Consider the following 19,647-nt stretch of genomic DNA (forward strand, 5'->3'; position numbering starts at 1 on the left):
CGTATGACTGTTTTCAGTTTTTCTGTTGGTTACCTTCATTCCTAAAAATAATCTGCCATCAATTTTAGATTCTACATCTTGATGCCCCTTTTGTGTAAAATGAGAGAATTAGAAATTAGAAATTAGAAATTTCTTGGATATGGAAAACATCCTCAAATGAAATTTTCAGAGAGCAATTCTCCTTGCTTTCTGACATTGTTCTTCTGGATATGGAATGCTAGCTTCAAAACAATTAAAAAAAAAAACAAAACTCTGAAGATGTTGCTATATTTTCCCCAACATCCTGTGCTACTGAGATAGAATTCTTCTCATTTCTTGTTATCCTCTCTAGAAGCTTTTATCCTCTTTATTCTTTATGTCCTGAAATTTCATGAGTCTGTTTACATGGGTCTTTTTTTCATTCAGTGGGTTCTACACTTTCAATCTAAAGACTCGTGTCTTTCTTATCTCAGAGAAATTTTCATACATTACTTCTTTCATTTCCTTTCCTCCAATTTTGAAATTCCATCTTTTCAGAACTATTTTTAGGTGGATTTTGAACACTGCATTGATTTTCCTTCTCAACTTCTCTCTCTCTTTTGAAATTTCTTTTTCTTGCTTCACCTAAGTTATTTTTAAATGTTTATTTTTTTTATTGTTTTTTTAACATTTATTTACTTTTGAGACAGAGAGAGACAGAGCATGAATGGGGGAGGGTCAGAGAGAGGGAGACACAGAATCTGAAACAGGCTCCAGGCTCTGAGCTGTCAGCACAGAGCCCGATGTGGGGCTTGAACTCACGGACCGCGAGATCATGACCTGAGCCGAAGTCGGCCGCTTAACCGACTGAGCCACCCAGGCGCCCCGCTTCACCTAAGTTCTAAGATATTCCCCAATTTTTTCTTCCAGTCATCGTAACGAGCCTTTATTTTCACAATCATAGGTTTGGTTTCTAAGAATTATTCTTAATTTCTGAATATACTTTTTTTTAATGTTTATTTTTTTTTTGAGAGAGAGAGAGAGAGAGAGAGCAGGGGAGGGGCAGAGAGAGACAGAGACACAGAATCTGAAACAGGCTCCAGGCTCTGAGCTATCAGCACAGAGCCCGACGCGGGCCTTGAATTCATGAGCTGTGAGCTCATGACCTGAGCCAAAGTCAGATGCCCAACCAACTGAGCCACCCAGGCACCCCTACCTTTTTTTTTTTTTTTTAAACATCAACCTATTAATGGATGCACTGTATTCTCAAATCTCTCTTAGTACATTAATTTCAAAATAATTTAAAATCATTTTCTCTTCACTTAATAATTTGTTTTATCCCAGAATCAGTTGTTCTGTTTAATTATCTTGGCTATCTTCTTTGCTGGTATTGGCTTTTCTCAACTTTCTTATGGCTATTAGCATTCTTTGTTGCAATTATAAGTGAGGGACTAAGTTAATGAATATATGTGGCTGGAGTAGGTCCCTCTGCCGTTATGTAAGTCAGCTTCCCCAGCTGTCCCTTCTTGAGGGCAGGACTGCCTCTGAGTCTGAGTCAGCTGGACAACTGTGTGGACCTACTGGCTTCTCCCAAGAGCAGTAGCCTGTGCTGTACCAAATGAAGACTGTTTTACTCTGGGGCACCAAGACACATACTATCTTGCTACCCCTCCTCAGGAAAAGCATTCCGTTTTTTTTGTTTTGTTTTTTAACGTTTATTCAGTTTTAGAGAGAGAGAGAGAGCACGTGCGCACCAGCACGCAAGTTGGGGAGAGGCAGAGAGAGAGGGCAACACAGAATCCAAAGAAGACTCCAGGCTCTGAGCTGTTGGCACAGAGCCCGACTTGGGACTCGAAGTCATGCACCGGAGATCATGCCCTGAGCCAAAGTCCAATGCTTAACCAACTGAGCCACCCAGGCGCCGCCCCCCCCCACTTCTTTTTCATTTTTGTTTTTAAGCATTCCATTTCTTTGGAGAGTACATCTGTTTTAGCTTGCTTAGGAGTAGTGGTGGCATGTGGGGAAATAGGTTCTGCTTATATAAATGGGTTAGAAAAAAAGCTTAGGACAGAAAGCTGCTACCACGTGGTAAAAGCATCCCAGGTTAGCTAGTGAGATGTTGTAATGGAAGCATGAGTAACTTGTTATAACACCTGCAGGAAGTTACTTTCCATTGAACACCAATATACTATTGTACTTTGATCACAAACCACTTGCCACCTGCCCCCTGACCCTTTGCTTCTTACACACACAAGTTAACGATTACTGTCTGATTGTTCTCTCCACTTTCACGTGTGTAAGATCTTGTTTTCTTCACGTTCACTATGTGGGTAATATCTTGTGAGCTCAATTAATACAGAGATGAAACCCCTGTTCGGGATTCTTGTCTCCTCCCCCCTTCCCCCCAACCCCTCTCGTATTCAGTTCTGCGTCTGCTCTCTCGCTGGACAAGAAAGAACTCCAGACTCAGCCTGCAACAGTGGCAAATACAGTTGTCAGTGGATTTGTGATGATTTGCAAGTGGGGGAAAGAAGGACATGCCTGGCGTAACTGTACCAGTTCTGTACACAGAACTTCAATTAGGACTGTCATTTCTGTCCTTTTTCCCAGTCTTACTCTAGGCGGAGGCTGACTATAGAGAATAGATTTCTATCAGTGGGAGACTCACCTGTGAGTTGCACCTGTTAGCTTAAAAAATAAGGAATTTATTATCTTACAGAACAGGAAGACCAGAGGTAGTGCAGCTCCAGGATTTATTACTTTAGAGACTCAGCAACCTCAGCAGATGGCTGATTATTTTCATCTTTTTTCTGATTGCCTCAGTTTGTCGAACCAATTATCAAGCTAGCATGTGATTACAGGATGGCTGCAGCAGCTCCAGGTATCACACCCTCCAGTCAGTGTCCAGAGGCAGATAAAGAGATCAGATGCCCCTATGTGTCACTTAAAAAAATTAGCTTTGGGGCGCCTGGGTGGCGCAGTCGGCTAAGCGTCCGACTTCAGCCAGGTCACGATCTCGCGGTCTGTGAGTTCGAGCCCTGCGTCAGGCTCTGGGCTGATGGCTCAGAGCCTGGAGCCTGTTTCCGATTCTGTGTCTCCCTCTCTCTCTGCCCCTCCCCCGTTCATGCTCTGTCTCTCTCTGTGCCAAAAATAAATAAAAAACGTTGAAAAAAAAATTAAAAAAAAAAATTAGCTTTATTAACATATAGTCTACATACGATAAAACACACCTGTTTCAAGTATACACTTCAGTGGTTTTTAGAAGACTCACAAAATTGTGTGCCCATCACTACTGTCTAGTTCCAGAATAGCTTCATCACTCCAAGAGATCCAGGACATATGAAGCAGTAACAATCCATTCCCTTCCCCTCCCTCCCCTGTCCCCTCTCCCCTGGCAACTACTAATCAATTTTCTATGAAGTTGCCTATTCAGAACATTTTATAGACATGGAATTATACAATATGTAGCCTTTAGCACCTGACCTATTTAACTTGCAAAATGTTTTCAAAAGTTATACATGCTATAGCATGAGTCAGTAATTCACTCCTTTTTTATTGTTATTATTATAGGAAAATACATAGAACGTGAAGTTGACCATTTCAACCAATTTAAAGTGTAAGATACAGTAGCATTAAATACATTCACAGTGTTGTGCAACTATCACCACTCTTCAGTTCCAGGACTTTCCATCACCCCAAGTGGAAACTTTGTACCATTAAACAGTCACCCCACTCTGTCCTACTCCCCTTATCCCCTGGAAACCGCAAAGTTGCTTTCTGTCTCTATTTATGCCTAGTCTGGATATTTCCTATATAAATGCAGTCATACAATATATAGCATTTTGTGTCTGGCTTTTTTCATTTAGCATTATGTTTTCAAGGTTCATCCATGTTATACACCTATCAATACTTCATTCCTTTGTATGGCCAAATATACCATTGGATAGATTTCCTATATTGTGTTTATTTGGGGCGGACATAGGTCTTCAATTTTCTTAGGTATATACTTAAGAGTCGAACCGCTAACATATGGTAGCCCTATGTTTGATATTTTGAGGAAATGACAAACTGTCTTCCAAAGTGGCTGCATCCTTAAACATTCCTGCCAGCAATGTGCGAGGGTTCTAATACTCATCCTCACCAATAATTGTTACTGTTCATCTTTTCAGTTATAGATATCAGAGTAGGTGTGAAGTGGTATTTTACTGTGGTTTTGATTTGCATTTCCCTAATGATTAATAATGTTGAGCATCTTTTCATATGCTTTTTGGCCATTTGTATTCCTTCTTAGGAAATAAAAAATTGTTTAAATCCTTTGCCTATTTTTTAATTGAGTTCTGTATGTTTTGTTGCTGTTGTTGTTGTTGAGTTGTAAAGAGTTCTTTATATATTCTGGATCTATGTATCACATTTATCACTGAGGGAAAAAAACTTCCCCAGAGCCCCCACAAACTAGCCCCCACAAGCTGTTCCCCAGTTCTCTTTGGCCAGAATTGTGTTGCAAGCCCACGGCCAAAGCAATTACAGGCCAGGAGAATGGGACCAACATGATTGGTTTTAACTCATCTCATAGGGTTGGAAATGGGTCCAGCTTCCAACAGAGCTTCCAATTGTTTGAGTAGGCAATTTACCAGTCAGGCCCAAATGGGAAACAGGTGGCTGAGGGAAAAAAGGATCACGTGAGAAGATTGTATCTAAAAGGGGACCTGGAGCTTAGTGGCCAACTGTTACCACTCTAGGCTTGTAGGGGCAAGAACAGAGGGTGAATCCCGGACAGACAGAAGGTACAAACACAGCAACCAGTAATGTCTGCATCAGGCTCCTCTTTCACTGCTGCCTTTTCTTACATGTTTTGGGCCGTGGTTTTCTCTGCTCTTTTTCTTGTCACTATTGACATGTTTGCTTTTTGTCTTCTAGAACTTTTCTGGTCTACTGAGCTTACCCTTCTCCATTCATATTCTCAGTGCTGTTACGGATTTATTACGTGGTAATAAAGCAGATCAATGGAATGGAGAAGGATGGGAGATAAATATACTAAATCTGGTATCTTGAACTGGAAATTCCTGTCGTGTGTGTGTGTATTATTTTTTTAAATAATACATATTTATTTTTTCACATTCTAGAGGATAAAAGTCTGAAATCAAGGTGTTGATAATGTTGGTTCCTTCTGGAAGCTCTGAGGAAGTCTATCCCATGCCTCTCCCCTAACTTCTGGGGACTGACAGAAATCCCTGGCATTCTTTGACTTATAGCTTCGTGACTCCATTCTCTGCCTGTGTCTTCCATGCCTATGTGTCTTCTCCCATTCTCTTGTAAGACCGACATTTGTCATTGGACTTAAGGCCTACTCTAATTCAGGATGATCTCATCTCAAGATCCCAAACTTGATTACATATTATGCATATTTTTAAAACATAATTAAGCTCATTGCATATGCAATTTCATAATCTATGCTTTTTGCTTAAGATGATATAAAAAGAATTTCCCATTGTTATTAACGTTATTCTTAATTTTGGTGACTACTGTAGGAATGCTTACAACACTGACTCCATCTTTGGTCCTTCACCTTGGGCTCGTCTCTGGTGCACAGGTGGCACCACTTTAGATAACTACCCTGTGACCTCACCATCATGCCCCTCGCTCCATAAGAGCTGGGGATTAAGGTCCAGGTAGTTGCAGAGAACGGGGAGGGAGGTGGTAGAGAAGAGCTGCGTACCGCCCTGGGTCATCAGCTGGCGCCCGCCTGCTAGTCCCTGTCTGTAAGTGATTACCCTGAACGAAATTCTGTGTGAATGGTATAGAGTGGCTTCCTTTGCTTTTCGGTATTAAAGTGCCTTTTCAGGCTGAAGGATGCACTACTGACCCTCTTCCACCCGCTGACGATTGGTGTGGTTTGCAGGATACCGGAAATGACCCCAGCGTGGGTAAAGGGGCTGTGCCAGGGGAAAGCCTGTCCTCAGGGGAACCCCAGGTTGGTCAGCTACCTCCATGTGAAGAGCCTTGGCCAGGTTTTTTGAGCATTTTGGATCAGCATGTGAGTATGGGGCTGTCCTGAAAACGCCCCAGGGATTGTCAGATATCCTGTTTGCAATGGTGGGGAAAGGAAACAGAGACAGTGAACGAGCTATTTTGGTGGTAGCTTGGTAGTTGATCTGTGCTTTGTGATAGGCCACAGACTGGGAATTAGGAATAAGGAAGAGAATTGGAACAGACCAGAGAAGAGTTGGCTTTGGAAAAGGATGAATGAGCCGCGTTTTCCTCTAATGCAGCCATTAGGTCTGCAAGATTTCAGGGTTAGGAGTAAGGGTTAGAAATAAGATGGCAAAGATGCATGGGCACAGACCACGGTGTACCCAAGTGAGAGCTACTCTGTCTCAAGAGACTTGTGCCCCCAAAGCATGGGATCCCTGGGGTGATGACTTCTCTGGCAAGGAAGATGTTATCACGGAAAAGGAAAAGGATTTACGGGCAAGCCCTCTGATTCAAACAAAGACCTAGGCCACTCTTGAGCCTGGGGATGATAGAGAAGGAATTCCTACTAGTCAGAGAGTGGCTATTAGGGCATATTCTGCAAGTGAATTAGTGTAGCTAATGATCTGCTTTAAGCAAAAGTGGGCATGTTGCGACTGTGAGATATTGGGGGACAAGAGACCCCTGGGAGCATGGTACAGGACTTTAGTATCTGCCCCTATGATTAATCAACCCAGTGCTATAGTAGCTGCTATGGTGGCTGGCTTAAGTGAAGCTAGAAGAATCTGTCATAAGGAAAATCAGTTAGTTATTTGTAGAAGTTCAATAAGAATCTGTTTTCTGGGGCACCTGGGTGGCTCAGTCAGTTAAGCATCCGACTCTTGATTTTGGCTCATGTGGTGATCTCTTGGTTTGTGGTATTGAGCCCCAAGTGGGGCTCCATACTGAGAGCACAGAACCTGCTTGGGATTCATTCATTCATTCATTCATTCATTCTCTCTCTCTCCTCCCCCCAAAAAGAAAATCTTTTTTCCTTGTAACATGGCACCATTGGAAACATTTAGTTGTATTATCAAGGCCTTGACTGGAATGTCCTATTTGAGAGAGACATGCATAGACTCCAATATGACCAGACAGCTTTAAGGAACTAAGGTTGATTTTATGGAGCCAATGAATGCCTGTTGGGAAAAAATTGGCCTGGTACCTTGTTTACAGGGTTCCTGGGAGCCTTACCAGGTAAGGAAGAAAGGTCACTTCCTAGCAGGTTCATGATATTTTGGGGGCCTCAAGAAGAGGAAGTAACCCAAATCCATAGGTATTGCAGGGGAGTCTAATAGCAAGTATCTTAGCCTTGAAAGGCTGTTAACGGCTCAACCTGAAATTCCTTATGAAAAGTTCCAGCAAACCAGATTTAAAAGAACTTAAATGGCCAGCCACTATTCTTGCTGCACTTATGTAAACAGGCCAAGTTTGTTAAAACCGGACTTGTTCTATAAACAAGTTAGTCTTAATTGGCTACATTTGACGGTGATTTCGGAAAGGAAAAAAAATGTTTCAGTAACAAACCTTTATGGTTAGATTCCTTTATGGTATTACCTTTATGGTATTAGATTCTAGTTCTGATTAATTGTCCTTGAATATTTATTGTTTACCTATAAAACTAGCCTGGATCATGAATTCTTCTGGTTTTCTTGTATATCTGGTTAATTATCTACCTGGTTGTTTACACACTGTGGGCCTGACTTTGAAAGCCCACCTGCAGGACCACCTCCTGAAATAAGACCACTCACTGTTTAACTGAACTGACCTAATTGACCTTGTTATGAAACGTAGAATAAGATGCTAGGCACAGAGCCCAATGCGGGCTCAAACCCATGAACCCTGAGATCATGACCTGAGCCAAAATCAAGTTGGATGCTTAACCGGCTGAGCCACCCAGATACCCCAGAATCTGTTTGCTTTTCAGTGACTACTAACAATGCTGTTACTTGGGTGTCCCATAACTTATGTGCCCCATGTGATAGAAATCTAGGTGGTTTTTAACCTGCTGTCATAAGCAGTGCTGCAGTAAATAACTTTGTACCTATGAGTGTGTCTGTAGCATGACTTCCTAGAAGTGAAGTTACTGGATGAAGAGTATATGGGCTCAAAGTTTTTATATATGGTGAAAATTAACCTCCATAGAGGTTTTTCCTCAGTCTCACCAAATTTTTATCAAACTTTTTGATATTTGCTAATCAGTTACATGAAAAAATGCATATTGTTATCATTTGAAATTGCACTAATTATCAGTGAGGTTAAACATCTGTTCCTGTGCTTAAAAGCCATGTGTGGCTTTTTTTTTCTTCAAATTTTCCATTCTATGCCCTTTGCACTAGACTGTTTGTTTTTGTTTTAAATTGCTTTGTGGGAGTTCTTTATAATGTAAATTGTCCTTTTTGATGTGGATTGCTCAGTATATTTATAATCAGTTTGCGAGCATTTAATGTATGTGAACCTGTGGCAGGGTCTGCTCTTTTTCCTTGGCCTGAGGAGCTGGTTAGTATTCCCTTCACCTGACCTAAAGTCATCCTTGACTGGGGGCTGTAGCTCCATCTTTTGCTCTATTTTACTCCAGTTCACCTAAAGGTAAACATAAATGCTTCAAAAGCTGTTGTGTTTTTCCAGAAAAAAACCCACAGCCTCAGGTGAGGAAAGCACGACATCATGTATTAATCTACTTGAGAAATACATTCTCTTTATCAACATGTCTTTGACTTTATGCCTTGCTAAATAACAACACTGGTCCTACTACAGATGGATTCACCTCCCTCCTTGGTTGGTTTTCATTACAAGCAGCCCAATATCTCTGCCTGAACTATTCTGGATGAATGAGACATGGGAATGAGTAGGGAGAGATGGATGGGAAGGGATGCGGGTAGAAGAGGGTACTAAAGATCTTCATTCTGAGAATGAGAATTGCTACTTCCTCAGTGGCAGTAGTACTTTTTTCATTCTGATGGCTGGGGGTGATTCTTTAGAACAATGCAACGTGTATGATGTCCTATGAACTCATAGGACAAATACTGATTGGCTTGGAGTCTTCCTAGGGTGACATAGTCACACTCATTTGCAATGTTAACTTCAAAGGTTATATGGGGAAGAGGTGGGGAATAATAAATAACCAAGGAAAGAGAATATGACCAAGGAAACTAGAAATCCCAGTTGGGGTAGGGGGATTCCCTTTTCAAATCTATTTTTATTACCTATTGTGTAACAAATTACTCCAAAACTTAGCTATTAAAAACACATTTCTTCTCTCAGTTTTTCCGTGGGTCAGAAATTTGGGAGCAGCTTACCTGGGTTCTGCTTTAGGGTCTCTCATGAGGTTGCAGCTGACATGCTAGAAGAGACCAAGGTCATCTGAAGGTTTGAGTGGGGCTAGAGCATCTAATTCTAAGATGACTCACTCACATGGCTGTTGGCAAAAGGTCTCAGTTACTTACCCAATGGATCTCTCCATAGAGCTACTTGAATGTCCTCATGATGATGTTGGTAGCTTTCCCTGAAGTAAGTGATCTGAGAAAGAGAACGAGGAAGCCGTATTGTGTTTTATGACCTTCTAGCATATTCTACTCTTCAGAAATGAGTGACTAAGCTCACAGTCAACAAAAGGGGTACCCAGATCTTTTTGAAGGAAGATATCAGAATTTATGAACAAAGTTTAAAATCACCATACTCAACATTCCTTGAAAACCTGTCCTAGCATACATTGATCTTTATTCCATTACTTGAACTACATGTATTCGTTGATGCCAGTATTACTTACACGTTCTCTGAATCACTGCATACCATCTTTATCATCTTTATCAGGATAATTCATTCTATTCTAAAGAATGATATCTTCTTAACAGTGGTCTTTTTCCTTCTCAGGTGCTTGTTGGGCTCCTTCTTATTCTAGCAGCCATAGAACTGGCCCTTGTACTCACAGAAGACTCTGGACAAGCCACGGTCCCTGCCATTAGATATACCAATCCAAGCCTTTACCTGGGCACATGGGTAAGGCGTATCCCCACTCCTGCCCTGTTTATCCTCTCCCTATTCATAGTCATCTGGTTGAAATGTACTCTTTTGGAATAAAACTAAGTCCAGTTTCCTCTACCTTTTTTGAGGGGCCTATGATGAGGCAAAACTTGTTTGTAATGGAGTTGAATCAAATTTTAGCTTTTCATATTCTTTTGAACACTAACTTCTAGATCCTTTTCCCTAGTGTAAATACTAGCTCTGATGACAAAGGTATGTATCTTATGCCCTCCTATCTTTCCATCTAATAATTATACATGAGAGAATGTCGGTCTGGCCAAGGCAGAGACCCACACTCTGGTGGGTGCAGGAGGTCAGCACCATGACCCTGTTCTACTTCAGGAATGGCTTTGCCCTGGGCTACTTCCCCTACTTCATCACCTACAAGTGCAGTGGCCTTAGTACAATGCCTTCTGGAAATGTGTGCAGGCCAGGGTCACCCACCTCTTCGTGCAGCTGTGCAAGATGCTGTTTCTGGCCACTTTTTTTTTTCCTCACCTGGGAAGGCGGCATGTATGAGTTCACTGGGGAGTTCATGAAGGCCAGCGTGGATGTGGTAGACCTGATAGGCCTAAACCTTGTCATGTCCCAGAATGCAGGCAAGGGGGAGGACAGGTCATGGGTGCTTCCCGGGGCTGGGCCACCACCATGCTCGTTATGTCCCGCCACATCCCCCTCTGAGTGGGAGCCCAGGGCACTGAATTTGACTGGAAGTACATCCAGAAGAGCATGGACTCCAACATTAGTCTGGTCCATTACATCGATGCATCCGCCCGGGTCTAGATGATTGCACGCTATGACCCGTACCACACTTTTCAGCCAGCAGTACTTCTACTGGTGTTCTTTAGTGCTACAAGACCTTTGTCATAGAGATCTTTGTCCACCTCTGTTCCCTGGACAGCTGGACAGCACTGCTGGCCCTCGCACCCTGGCCCTGTATGTTCCTGTTGTCAACATGCACTCCTAGGCTTGGTGTCCCAGACATTCACATACCCATTCCCCTGCCTCCAGGTTTCAGTGAAATAAACAGTGTTTCAGAAGTTAAACAAACAAACAAAAAATTATGTAAATGTTATTCTTAAATTGACCAGTAGTCTTATCAATGGATCATTGAGTCCAGGGTTGTTTGTATAAACTTGATAACAGAAACGGCTATTTCTCCAACAGGCTGTTTTTGCGGGGAGGCCTGTGCAGTGTCTGAACAACAACTGAATTAGTTGCCACCATTTTTTAAAAGAGGAAGATGCCACATAACTCTGTGGATTTCTAAACTTCCTTGGAAAATCAGCATGCCTGGCACTTATGGGCGTGTGTCCCCATAGGGCAATGGTCAGCTGGCACTGAGTGGCAGTCATCCCTGATAGATTACACATCTGCTCAGCCTAGTCTTCCACCTTTACTTCACTCGGGAATGAACATGGCCTGGCCCCTGCAGGCATTATTGTTTGCTACCATTGTTATAAAACGAGAAGGGTGTCGGCATGGTGTGCTGGAGCCCGCTCACAGGGCCGTGTGCATCTCTTCCCGACGCTGTTTAGTGACTGTATGTTGGGGCTTGACATTTACCATGGTAGTAATCTCTACACCACAAAAATTAGCAAATGCTACTAATCGTGGCTTTGTTTTCAGAATGCTAGTTTACACGTTCGGCACAGAATCTAGGAAACAAACATTTAATTATATTTAAGTGAGCTGTTACAAGGCAAGTGGTTTTTTTTATTATTATTATTACTTAGTTTGATATTATTAGAAAATCCTATAGACAGCTTGCACTCGTCCAGCAGAATCTGCCTCCCCAGATGGACTACTGTAGTGCCTGACATTAACTTCCTTGGGTCTTGAAAAGACTTCTCTGGCTCCCAAAGTAACTCCATTAAGTGCAGTAGAGGACCCTCTGTATTCTTGGCTAACTCCCCACCCAAGTGTGGAGAACAGACATAGGGGTGGGGAAGGGGGTCTCAAGGACAGCCCTGAGGCTGAGGCCCTGAAAGAGGAAGATGGGTGGTATCAGGGAGGAAGTCTATAATTTGGCATTGTGTATTTTCTGCTTGGCCAGATTAGTTATAACAATCTCCTCCTTTGACCCACTGCTCCCTTGTTCTCTGGCCTCTTTCTTGCCTCTTGTCCTCAGTTAGTGACTGTATTTTTCAGAACCTGATGTGAACTTCTCTCTAGCTCCTGGTTTTGCTGTTCCAACACAGCAGACTATGGTGTGTGCAGAAGGACTCTTGGTTCCTGTCCCTATTCTGGATTCTCTCAGTACTCTGTGGCGTCTTCCAGTTTCAGACTCTGATCCGGACACTCTTAAAGGTAAGGAGGAAAGAGGGTGACACGAGGAGGTAGAGGTGAGCACCTTCTAAGAGTAAATGGCATACAGTCAGTTGAACTCTGGGATAGAATAGGGGAATTTGATGATAGGTTTTAATCACGAACATTGACATATGGGACATTTAGACTTAATTTGGAAAAAGGCCCATTTATTTCTGGTTTGTTTGTTTGTTTGTTTGTTTGTTTGTTTTCCCCCATAGGGCAACAATTCTAATCTGGCTTATTCCTGCCTGTTCTTCATCTGCTATGCACTGAACGTCCTGATCCTGATACTTTCAGCATTTTCAGAAAAAGATGACTCCTCAAATGTGAGACACTAAATATGCCTACCTCATGTAGTATTTAACTGGATGGTATCTTGACACCTATAACTTTGAGATGCCCAGGGCTCATGGAGGACACATGAGCCCACAATATAGCAGTGTGGACCATTTATGGCTTAAGGAAATAGAGTGACTAGCATGTGGAAATACTCTTTTATGTGCATGGAAATACTTTGACATTGACCCGCCAATCTTTAGCATAGACAATTCATCATATATCTATGCCAGAAAACCTGATTTTTACTAATGACTTTAGGGTTTCCAGATAAATCTATGTTGTCCAGTCTACTTCAGTATTATATCTACTTTTTAGCATAACATTATATCTATAAAAATCAGTTTCTGATTCTAGAGTCCCACAAAGTTCCTGTTTCAAATTGAATTACTTTTTTATTTTTTTCTTTCTTTCTTTTTTTTTTTTTTTTTTTTTTTTTTTTTTTTTTTTGTGTGTGTGTGTGTCTTACAGAATCCATCATTCACGGCTTCATTTCTGAGTAGCATTACCTTTAGTTGGTATGACAGGTAGGAAATGCCTGGAGTATGGGCTGTCTGTATCCCTACCCCTTCATTCTTCTGAAAGTGATGGAAATCTTAATTTTAAAAATGCTTCCTGAGGCCTCCATTTCTCCTCTTAGAGTCCAAGAATGTTAATGTAATGGATCTATTTATTTCAGAGGATGTGGAGGAGAGGGTGGAGGGGGATTTTCTTTTGGTGGTCTGGGGGTTCCACAGGGAAAAACAAAGGACATTAGGAAAAAGAGGCAGAAGGACAAGAAAAGGAGAATTTGGGTGCAGGCAGTGTGGCATGATTTGGAGGGTAAGGGGTGAAATAGCTGGGCTACCAAAAGATCTGGAACCTTCTTGGCAGGCTCGTGAGGTCTATGAATCCTTTCTCAAATCATGTTTTAAATGTGTAATGTAAAAGATATAGAGTTACAAAGGAAACCGAATGTACTGAAATATAATCACTTAAATATTAAAAAACACAAATTTGTGATGTAGTAACCCAAGTGCTTCTTTAAGAATTCATTAAATAACAAGATCTAGTGATGGGGCTAATCACGATCACAACTTCAAAGTAATGATGATGTAAATGAGCCATGAAAACACTGTGATGTCTCTTGGTGTCCAAGGAACAGGCAGTCCTTTTTACAACTGTTTGGTAGCCTACGTTCATGTCCTAAGGAAAGGCTAAAATTCAGTTAGAAGCTAGTAAAGATAAAGATATAATTTATTTTGTATCCATGTCCTCAAATACCAGGCTGATGGGCCCTGATCTAGGGAGACCGTAGAGAGGAGGCCTCCAGGGCTGCTCAGTTCCTTAAGGGCAGCATGAAAGCCCCTCAAGGAGATTCCACAGTGGCAGAGAGGCAGCCAGTGTTTGAGGAGGAAGGATGGGGAGGAAGTGATGCTCTTTTGGCTTTTAATTCAGTAGTGCCGCCCCTCTTTCCCTTCTCCTCATCTTCTTCCATGTTCCACCACCTCTCATATATGTTTTCCGCACTCCCCGCTCCTCTGCCAAGTTCATAGGGCCAGAAGATGGGGCAGTGGCCCTCTTCCCATCCTCTGCCCCTCCATCTCTGAACCAGGGAGCAGGTTTTGAAAGAAGCAGCAAGGGACCCCCCCCCCTCGCCAACTCCACATGTATGGTCTCAGCCTATGGGTCACTCTGGTTCCAGCATTGTTCTGAAAGGCTACAAGCAACCTCTGACACTCGAAGATGTCTGGGATCTTGATGAAAAGATTAAAACGAAGACACTGGTCAGCAAGTTTGAAAAATGTATGGCACGAGAGCTGCAGAAGGCCAGGAAGGCAGTCCAGAGACGACAGCGGGGGAGAGCACAGGGGAACTCCGGGGACAGGCTGCATGGCTTGAACAAGAATCAGAGTCAAAGCCAAGATATCCTTGTCCTGGTAACTTTCCCATGAGTGTCTGTGTGAGTGTGCTTTATGTCTTCAAGCAGAAGGACATCAGTGGCATAGTGATTCTCTCCTTACATTTTGATATCACTTTATACAGTGCATTTTATATTATCTGTAGTATTCATAATAATAATACCTTAGTGATGGAAACATTTGAGTATAATGTGCTATTCTCTCTCCTTTTGGGTATGTTTGAAATTTTCTATTATGTCTTTAAAAATAGAAAAATAATATCTTAGCATTACTAGAATTTGCACCTTGGTGGGTTTTAGCATTAGGTAATTTATTCATTTATTTATTTACTCAACAGTATTTATCATGTACCAAGTAATAGAGACTATTTTGGGCACTGGGCATAAGGAATGGCTTGAAAGAGTCCTCTTTAGAGAGCTGGAAAATAAATAATAAACCAATACATATTACTCCTTGAGAGTAATAAATGCTATTAAGAAAATACATTGGGGTGCCTGGGTGGCTCAGTCAGGGGAGCATCCGACTCTTGACTTTGGCTGAGGTCATGATCCCAGGGTTGTGGGATCAAGCCCCATGTTGGGCTTCATGCTGAGTGTAGAGCCTGCTTAAGATTCTATCTCTCTTCCTCTGCCCTTCCCCTGCTTCCATGCTCTCTCTCTCTCTCTCTCTAAAAAAAAAAAAAGAGAGAAAAGAAAAACAAAACATGTTAATGTATTTGGTGTGAAGTGACTTTAGGGTCCTAGGAGAGACTTCTCAGAGGAGCTGGCACTTGAGCAGAGACCCAAAGTCTGAGATGAATCCACCTGGGGGACCATCAGAAAGAAGTGTAATCCAGTCCAAAGGAACAGGAATGTGAGGCTGAGGGAAACACACTTTATTTATTCAGAGAGCTTCAAGAAAGTTCTGGGGCATGGAGGGAGAGGCTGAGCAGGTGGTGAGATGAGCTCAGGGAAGTGGACAGGGACTGAGCTGTGTAGACCTTTAGGGACCATGGTTAGGAATCTGGGTTTTACAAAGATGGACAGCTAGGGGAAGGCTTTGAGCAGAGGAGTAATGTGACCAGATTTACACTCTTAAAAGCCCATTTGGGCTGTTGCTGGGAGAATGGATGGTTGGGGGGCAAGGGTGGAAGCTGGGAGGCAGGCGGGGGCAAAAGAGACTGATCAGATGGGATCTCAGTGACAAAATTACAAGAGGATGTCACTGGTAGAAAAACCTGGAAACTGAGGCTGAGAAGCTGGGGTTTGGGGCCTGATGGGACCCTGAAGAACGTAATAAAGAGGTCAAATCATAGGAAAAGGAAGACACTGGCAAGTGAGTGGTAATGCCCCATGTATTAGATTCCCGGGGCTGCCCTAACAAAACACAAAATTAACACAATCTTTTTGTGTCACAGGTAGAAAGCTAGAAGTCTAAAATCAAAGTGTCAGCAGGGCCATGTTTTTTCCAAAACCTGTAAGGGAGAAACCTTCCTTGCTTCTTTTACCTTCTGGTTTTGCTGTCCCTTGGCTTGTGGATGCATCACCCCGATTTCTGCCTCTGTCATCACATGACCATCTCCTGTCTGTATCTGAGTCTCTTCTCTTATGAAGACACCAGTCATATTGAAGTAGGGCCCACCCCCTCTTGACTTCATCTTCACTTGATTACATCTGCAAAGGCCCTATTTCCAAATAAAGACACATTCTGAGGTACTGGGGATTAGGGTTTCAACGTATCTTTTGGGGGGACATAATTGAACCCACAACAACCATAAATGAGAAAAAACCAAAAAGACTTCTGAACATCAAAAAAATATACTGTCACCCTTCACTCTCAGGATTACCCTCCAGGCTGCCACTTGGAGTCTATGTTTTTATGTGGTATTCTCACCAGCTTAGTTGCCTGGTTTTCTCACCCAAAATAGATTACAAGTATCAGTTAGGATGGGGAAAGGGGAACCAGTGATGGCGGCTGAAAGGGTGGATGGTAACCAAGCAGTGAGAAAACCAAAATCTGTACAAAGAAGGTGACAGGACTCAGAGGCTTAACAGTCTGGAGCTGTGCAGTGCAAGACAAAGTTTTACACTACATAGCCCTGTGGGCACTGTTGTTTGGTTTTATACCTAGGAAGACGTTAAAAAGAAAGAAAAGTCTGGCACCACAGAAAACTTTCCCAAGGCCTGGTTGGTCAAGACTCTCTTCAAAACTTTCTACGTCATACTCTTGAAGTCCTTCCTACTGAAGCTGATGCATGACCTCCTCATGTTTCTGAATCCTCAGCTGCTGAAGTGAGTCCTGGGCCTTCCTTATCCTTTCAGGACCTCCTCTGCCTTTTGCTTGCCCCTTGTATATGCACGCAGGGGCTTAATATTAAGTTCCCATTTTTTAAAATGCTCCTGATAGCCTTCCACCTTGCAGTGCTATGTTCATGAAAAACGCAAGGCCATTTTCAAGCTCTAAAATGCTATATCTTTTGGCCTTCCTCTTTTCTACATCTCTCTCCTCCTAGGAAGCCAGATCTAGTTAGGGGCTCTTGTAAACAGAACTGATAGAGGAAGAGCCATGCCCAAGAAGTGGGCAGCAAATCAAATACAGCCTTGTACCTAGTGTCTGTAACTCCATCTCTCCGGCCACTGCCTTCGGTGGGAGGGTCAGGTGAATCATGACAAGACTTCATGGTCTGCCAGAATCTGTGGGATGAGCTGCCCTCTGGGACAAGTTCTAACTCATGCTGGATACTTTTTGGGCTTGCATTGTCCAAGAACGAATCCATTTATCCCATATGACGTCTTTTACCAGGGGCTGGGGGAAGAATGGGGCAAAGCATAGCAGTGACAGCTGTAAGTAGAGTTTCTCTCATTAACCCTGTTCACAGCCATGGCTCATCAACTCTAAGCTGTCGCTGCTATTCCTCCAAGCAAAAGTGAGAACACTGGCATAACTGTGGAGTTCAGGTCTTCCAAAGGCATTGGAAAATGCTGGTCACTTCTGTTAACTGCAGGGCAGGGGTAGGGTAGCTGGCTCTGGCTGAGCAATGTGAAGGGTCCTTGGAGACCTCATGAGCATCACTTACATGGTTTTTGTTTTGGCAGATTGCTGATCTCCTTTGCAAATAACCGAGACGCGTATGTGTGGGCTGGATATCTCTATTCGGTCCTCTTCTTTGTTGTGGCCCTCATCCAGTCTCTCTGCCTTCAGAATTACTTTCAACTGTGCTTCATGCTGGGGACAAGTGTGCGGGCAACCATCATGGCTTCCGTATATAAGAAGGTAAGTGGATTGTGTCAGACCTCACCGCAGAAAATCCCCTTAGTAGGTGTGAGCACTTATCCCAAGATTAAAAAAAATTTGATGGAAATGCTAGCTGACCCTTAACACTTGGTTCTGACTAACTAGATAGCTTCCTTTAATTGTTCCTTTGAAAACTGTGAAAAGCAGATTCACAGACAAAGGGTGTGTGGGTTTTGGGGACATAGGGAGATACTCTCCAGAGGAGAGCTGGCAAGCTGTCCCCTGCCCAGGATCTGCCTTTCACCCTTGAAGGCTTGCATGCCTGTCCCTCTCTTCCTGCCTCTCCTGACAAAGTGAGAACACCTTGGAAAAGAATGTAAGATCAGGGTGCTTGTATATGGCAGCACATATACTAAATCAGAAAGAATGTAAGATCAGAAAAGAAGTTGGCCAAGGGCAAACTCTTAAAACCACCAACATTTAAACTGGGTATTACATGAAGCTGGGTTCACAAGACTTGGTGCATCCATCTCAGATTATAATGTTGCTATAGACTAGAATTCTCTATGGGCCAGGACTCTGTCTCCCTAGACCCACTTTTGCCTAGAGACTGATTTTTCTAACCTTTAGCATCTGACCACCCCTTCTCTGCCCGACTCCTTCTCTCATTTTATAAATACAGTCACTTTGGTTACTGAGTTCTGCAGACTTGAAATTTTCCATTTCCTTATGATGATTTTGCTAATCTTCTAACACGTTGCTTTTAACATTTTGCTTTCTCAGGGCAACCGTGTTTTCCTTGTGTCCTAGATACCAAGGTGAAATCTCATTTCATCCCTGAAAATAGAATCAATCATATCTCAATAAAAAAAATAAAAATAAATAAATAAAAAGGATTGAAAATAGAGTAGTTACAGTCAGTGACTACAAGCCTGAGGAGAAAATTCAGACATAAGGAGATAGGACTTTTTATAGAACAGAACATTAAACATCAACTGCCTTTTCTTCCCCTCCTTCTTGTACCACTAGAGAGTTCCATCATAGTGATTTCTCTTTTATAGTTCTTGGTTTTCTCCTTTGCATTTGTCTCTTAAAACCTATGTGTCACTGTCTTCCCCAAGCAGATGTTGACTCACCAAGAGGCCCAGACAGGTGGGGTGCCTGGGTGGCTCAGTTGGTTAAACATCCAACTTCAGCTCAGGTCATGATCTTACAGTTCGTGAGTTTGAGCCCTGTGTTGGGCTCTGTGCTGACAGCTCAGAGCCTGGAGCCTGCTTTGGATTCTGTGTTTCCCTCTCTCTCTGCCCCTTCCCTGCTCATGCTCTGTCTCTGTCTCTCAAAACTAAATAAATGTTTAAAAAAAAAAAAATAAAAAGGAGGGGCGCCTGGGTAGCTCAGTCTGTTGAGCATTCGACTTTGGCTCGGGTCATGATCTCACAGCTTGCGAATTCGAGCCCCGCATCGAGTTCTGTGCTGACATCTTGGAGTCTAGAGCCTGCTTCAGATTCTGTGTCTCCCTCTCTCAATCTGCCCCACCCCCACTTGCACTCTGTCTCTTTCTCTCTCAAAAATAAATAAACATTAAAAAAATTTTCTTTAAGTAAAAAAAAAAAAAAAAAAAAGAGGAAAAAAAGAGAGAGAGAAACCCAGACAGGTAGTCCAAATGTCTTTAACCCAGAAGTCTGGTCAAGTCTTTTGAATTCCTGAATACCCTCACACTGGGATTGGTCTTCCCCCAATTTTTTTTTTTTTTATGTTTTTAATTCTTTTTTGAGACAGAGAGAGAGAATGTGAGCAGGGGAGAGGCAAAGAGAGAGAGGGAGACACAGAATCTGAAGCAGGCTCTGGGCTCAGAGCTGTCAGCACAGAGTCCAATGTGGGGCTCGAACTCATGAGC

At 42.6% G+C, this 19,647-nt stretch overlaps 1 protein-coding gene and 1 pseudogene across 8 annotated transcripts in view; both read left to right on the forward strand.

Moving 5' to 3' along the window:
• ABCC2 (ATP binding cassette subfamily C member 2) overlaps positions 1-19,647 on the forward strand; it is a 72,037-nt gene that overhangs the window by 6,028 nt on the left and 46,362 nt on the right. For 4 of the 8 annotated variants that reach the window (XM_019459106.2, XM_053909825.1, XM_019459105.2 and 1 more), the window contains exons 3-9: positions 9,841-9,966; positions 12,166-12,300; positions 12,519-12,626; positions 13,108-13,163; positions 14,321-14,555; positions 16,647-16,807; positions 17,612-17,789. In XM_019459106.2, the coding sequence (XP_019314651.2) occupies positions 9,841-9,966; positions 12,166-12,300; positions 12,519-12,626; positions 13,108-13,163; positions 14,321-14,555; positions 16,647-16,807; positions 17,612-17,789 (999 nt within the window). Of the gene's footprint in view, positions 1-9,840; positions 9,967-12,165; positions 12,301-12,518; positions 12,627-13,107; positions 13,164-14,296; positions 14,556-16,646; positions 16,808-17,611; positions 17,790-19,647 lie in introns of those variants that run through there. The other 4 variants (XM_019459108.2, XM_053909826.1, XM_019459112.2 and 1 more) reach the window with 4 other exon arrangements.
• On the forward strand, positions 9,994-12,153 carry LOC109272760 (transmembrane protein 147-like; annotated as a pseudogene).

This window comes from Panthera pardus, unplaced genomic scaffold (assembly GCF_024362965.1).
Source record: "Panthera pardus isolate Hobbes unplaced genomic scaffold, ASM2436296v1 HiC_scaffold_22, whole genome shotgun sequence".
In the NCBI taxonomy this organism is placed as follows: domain Eukaryota; kingdom Metazoa; phylum Chordata; class Mammalia; order Carnivora; family Felidae; genus Panthera; species Panthera pardus.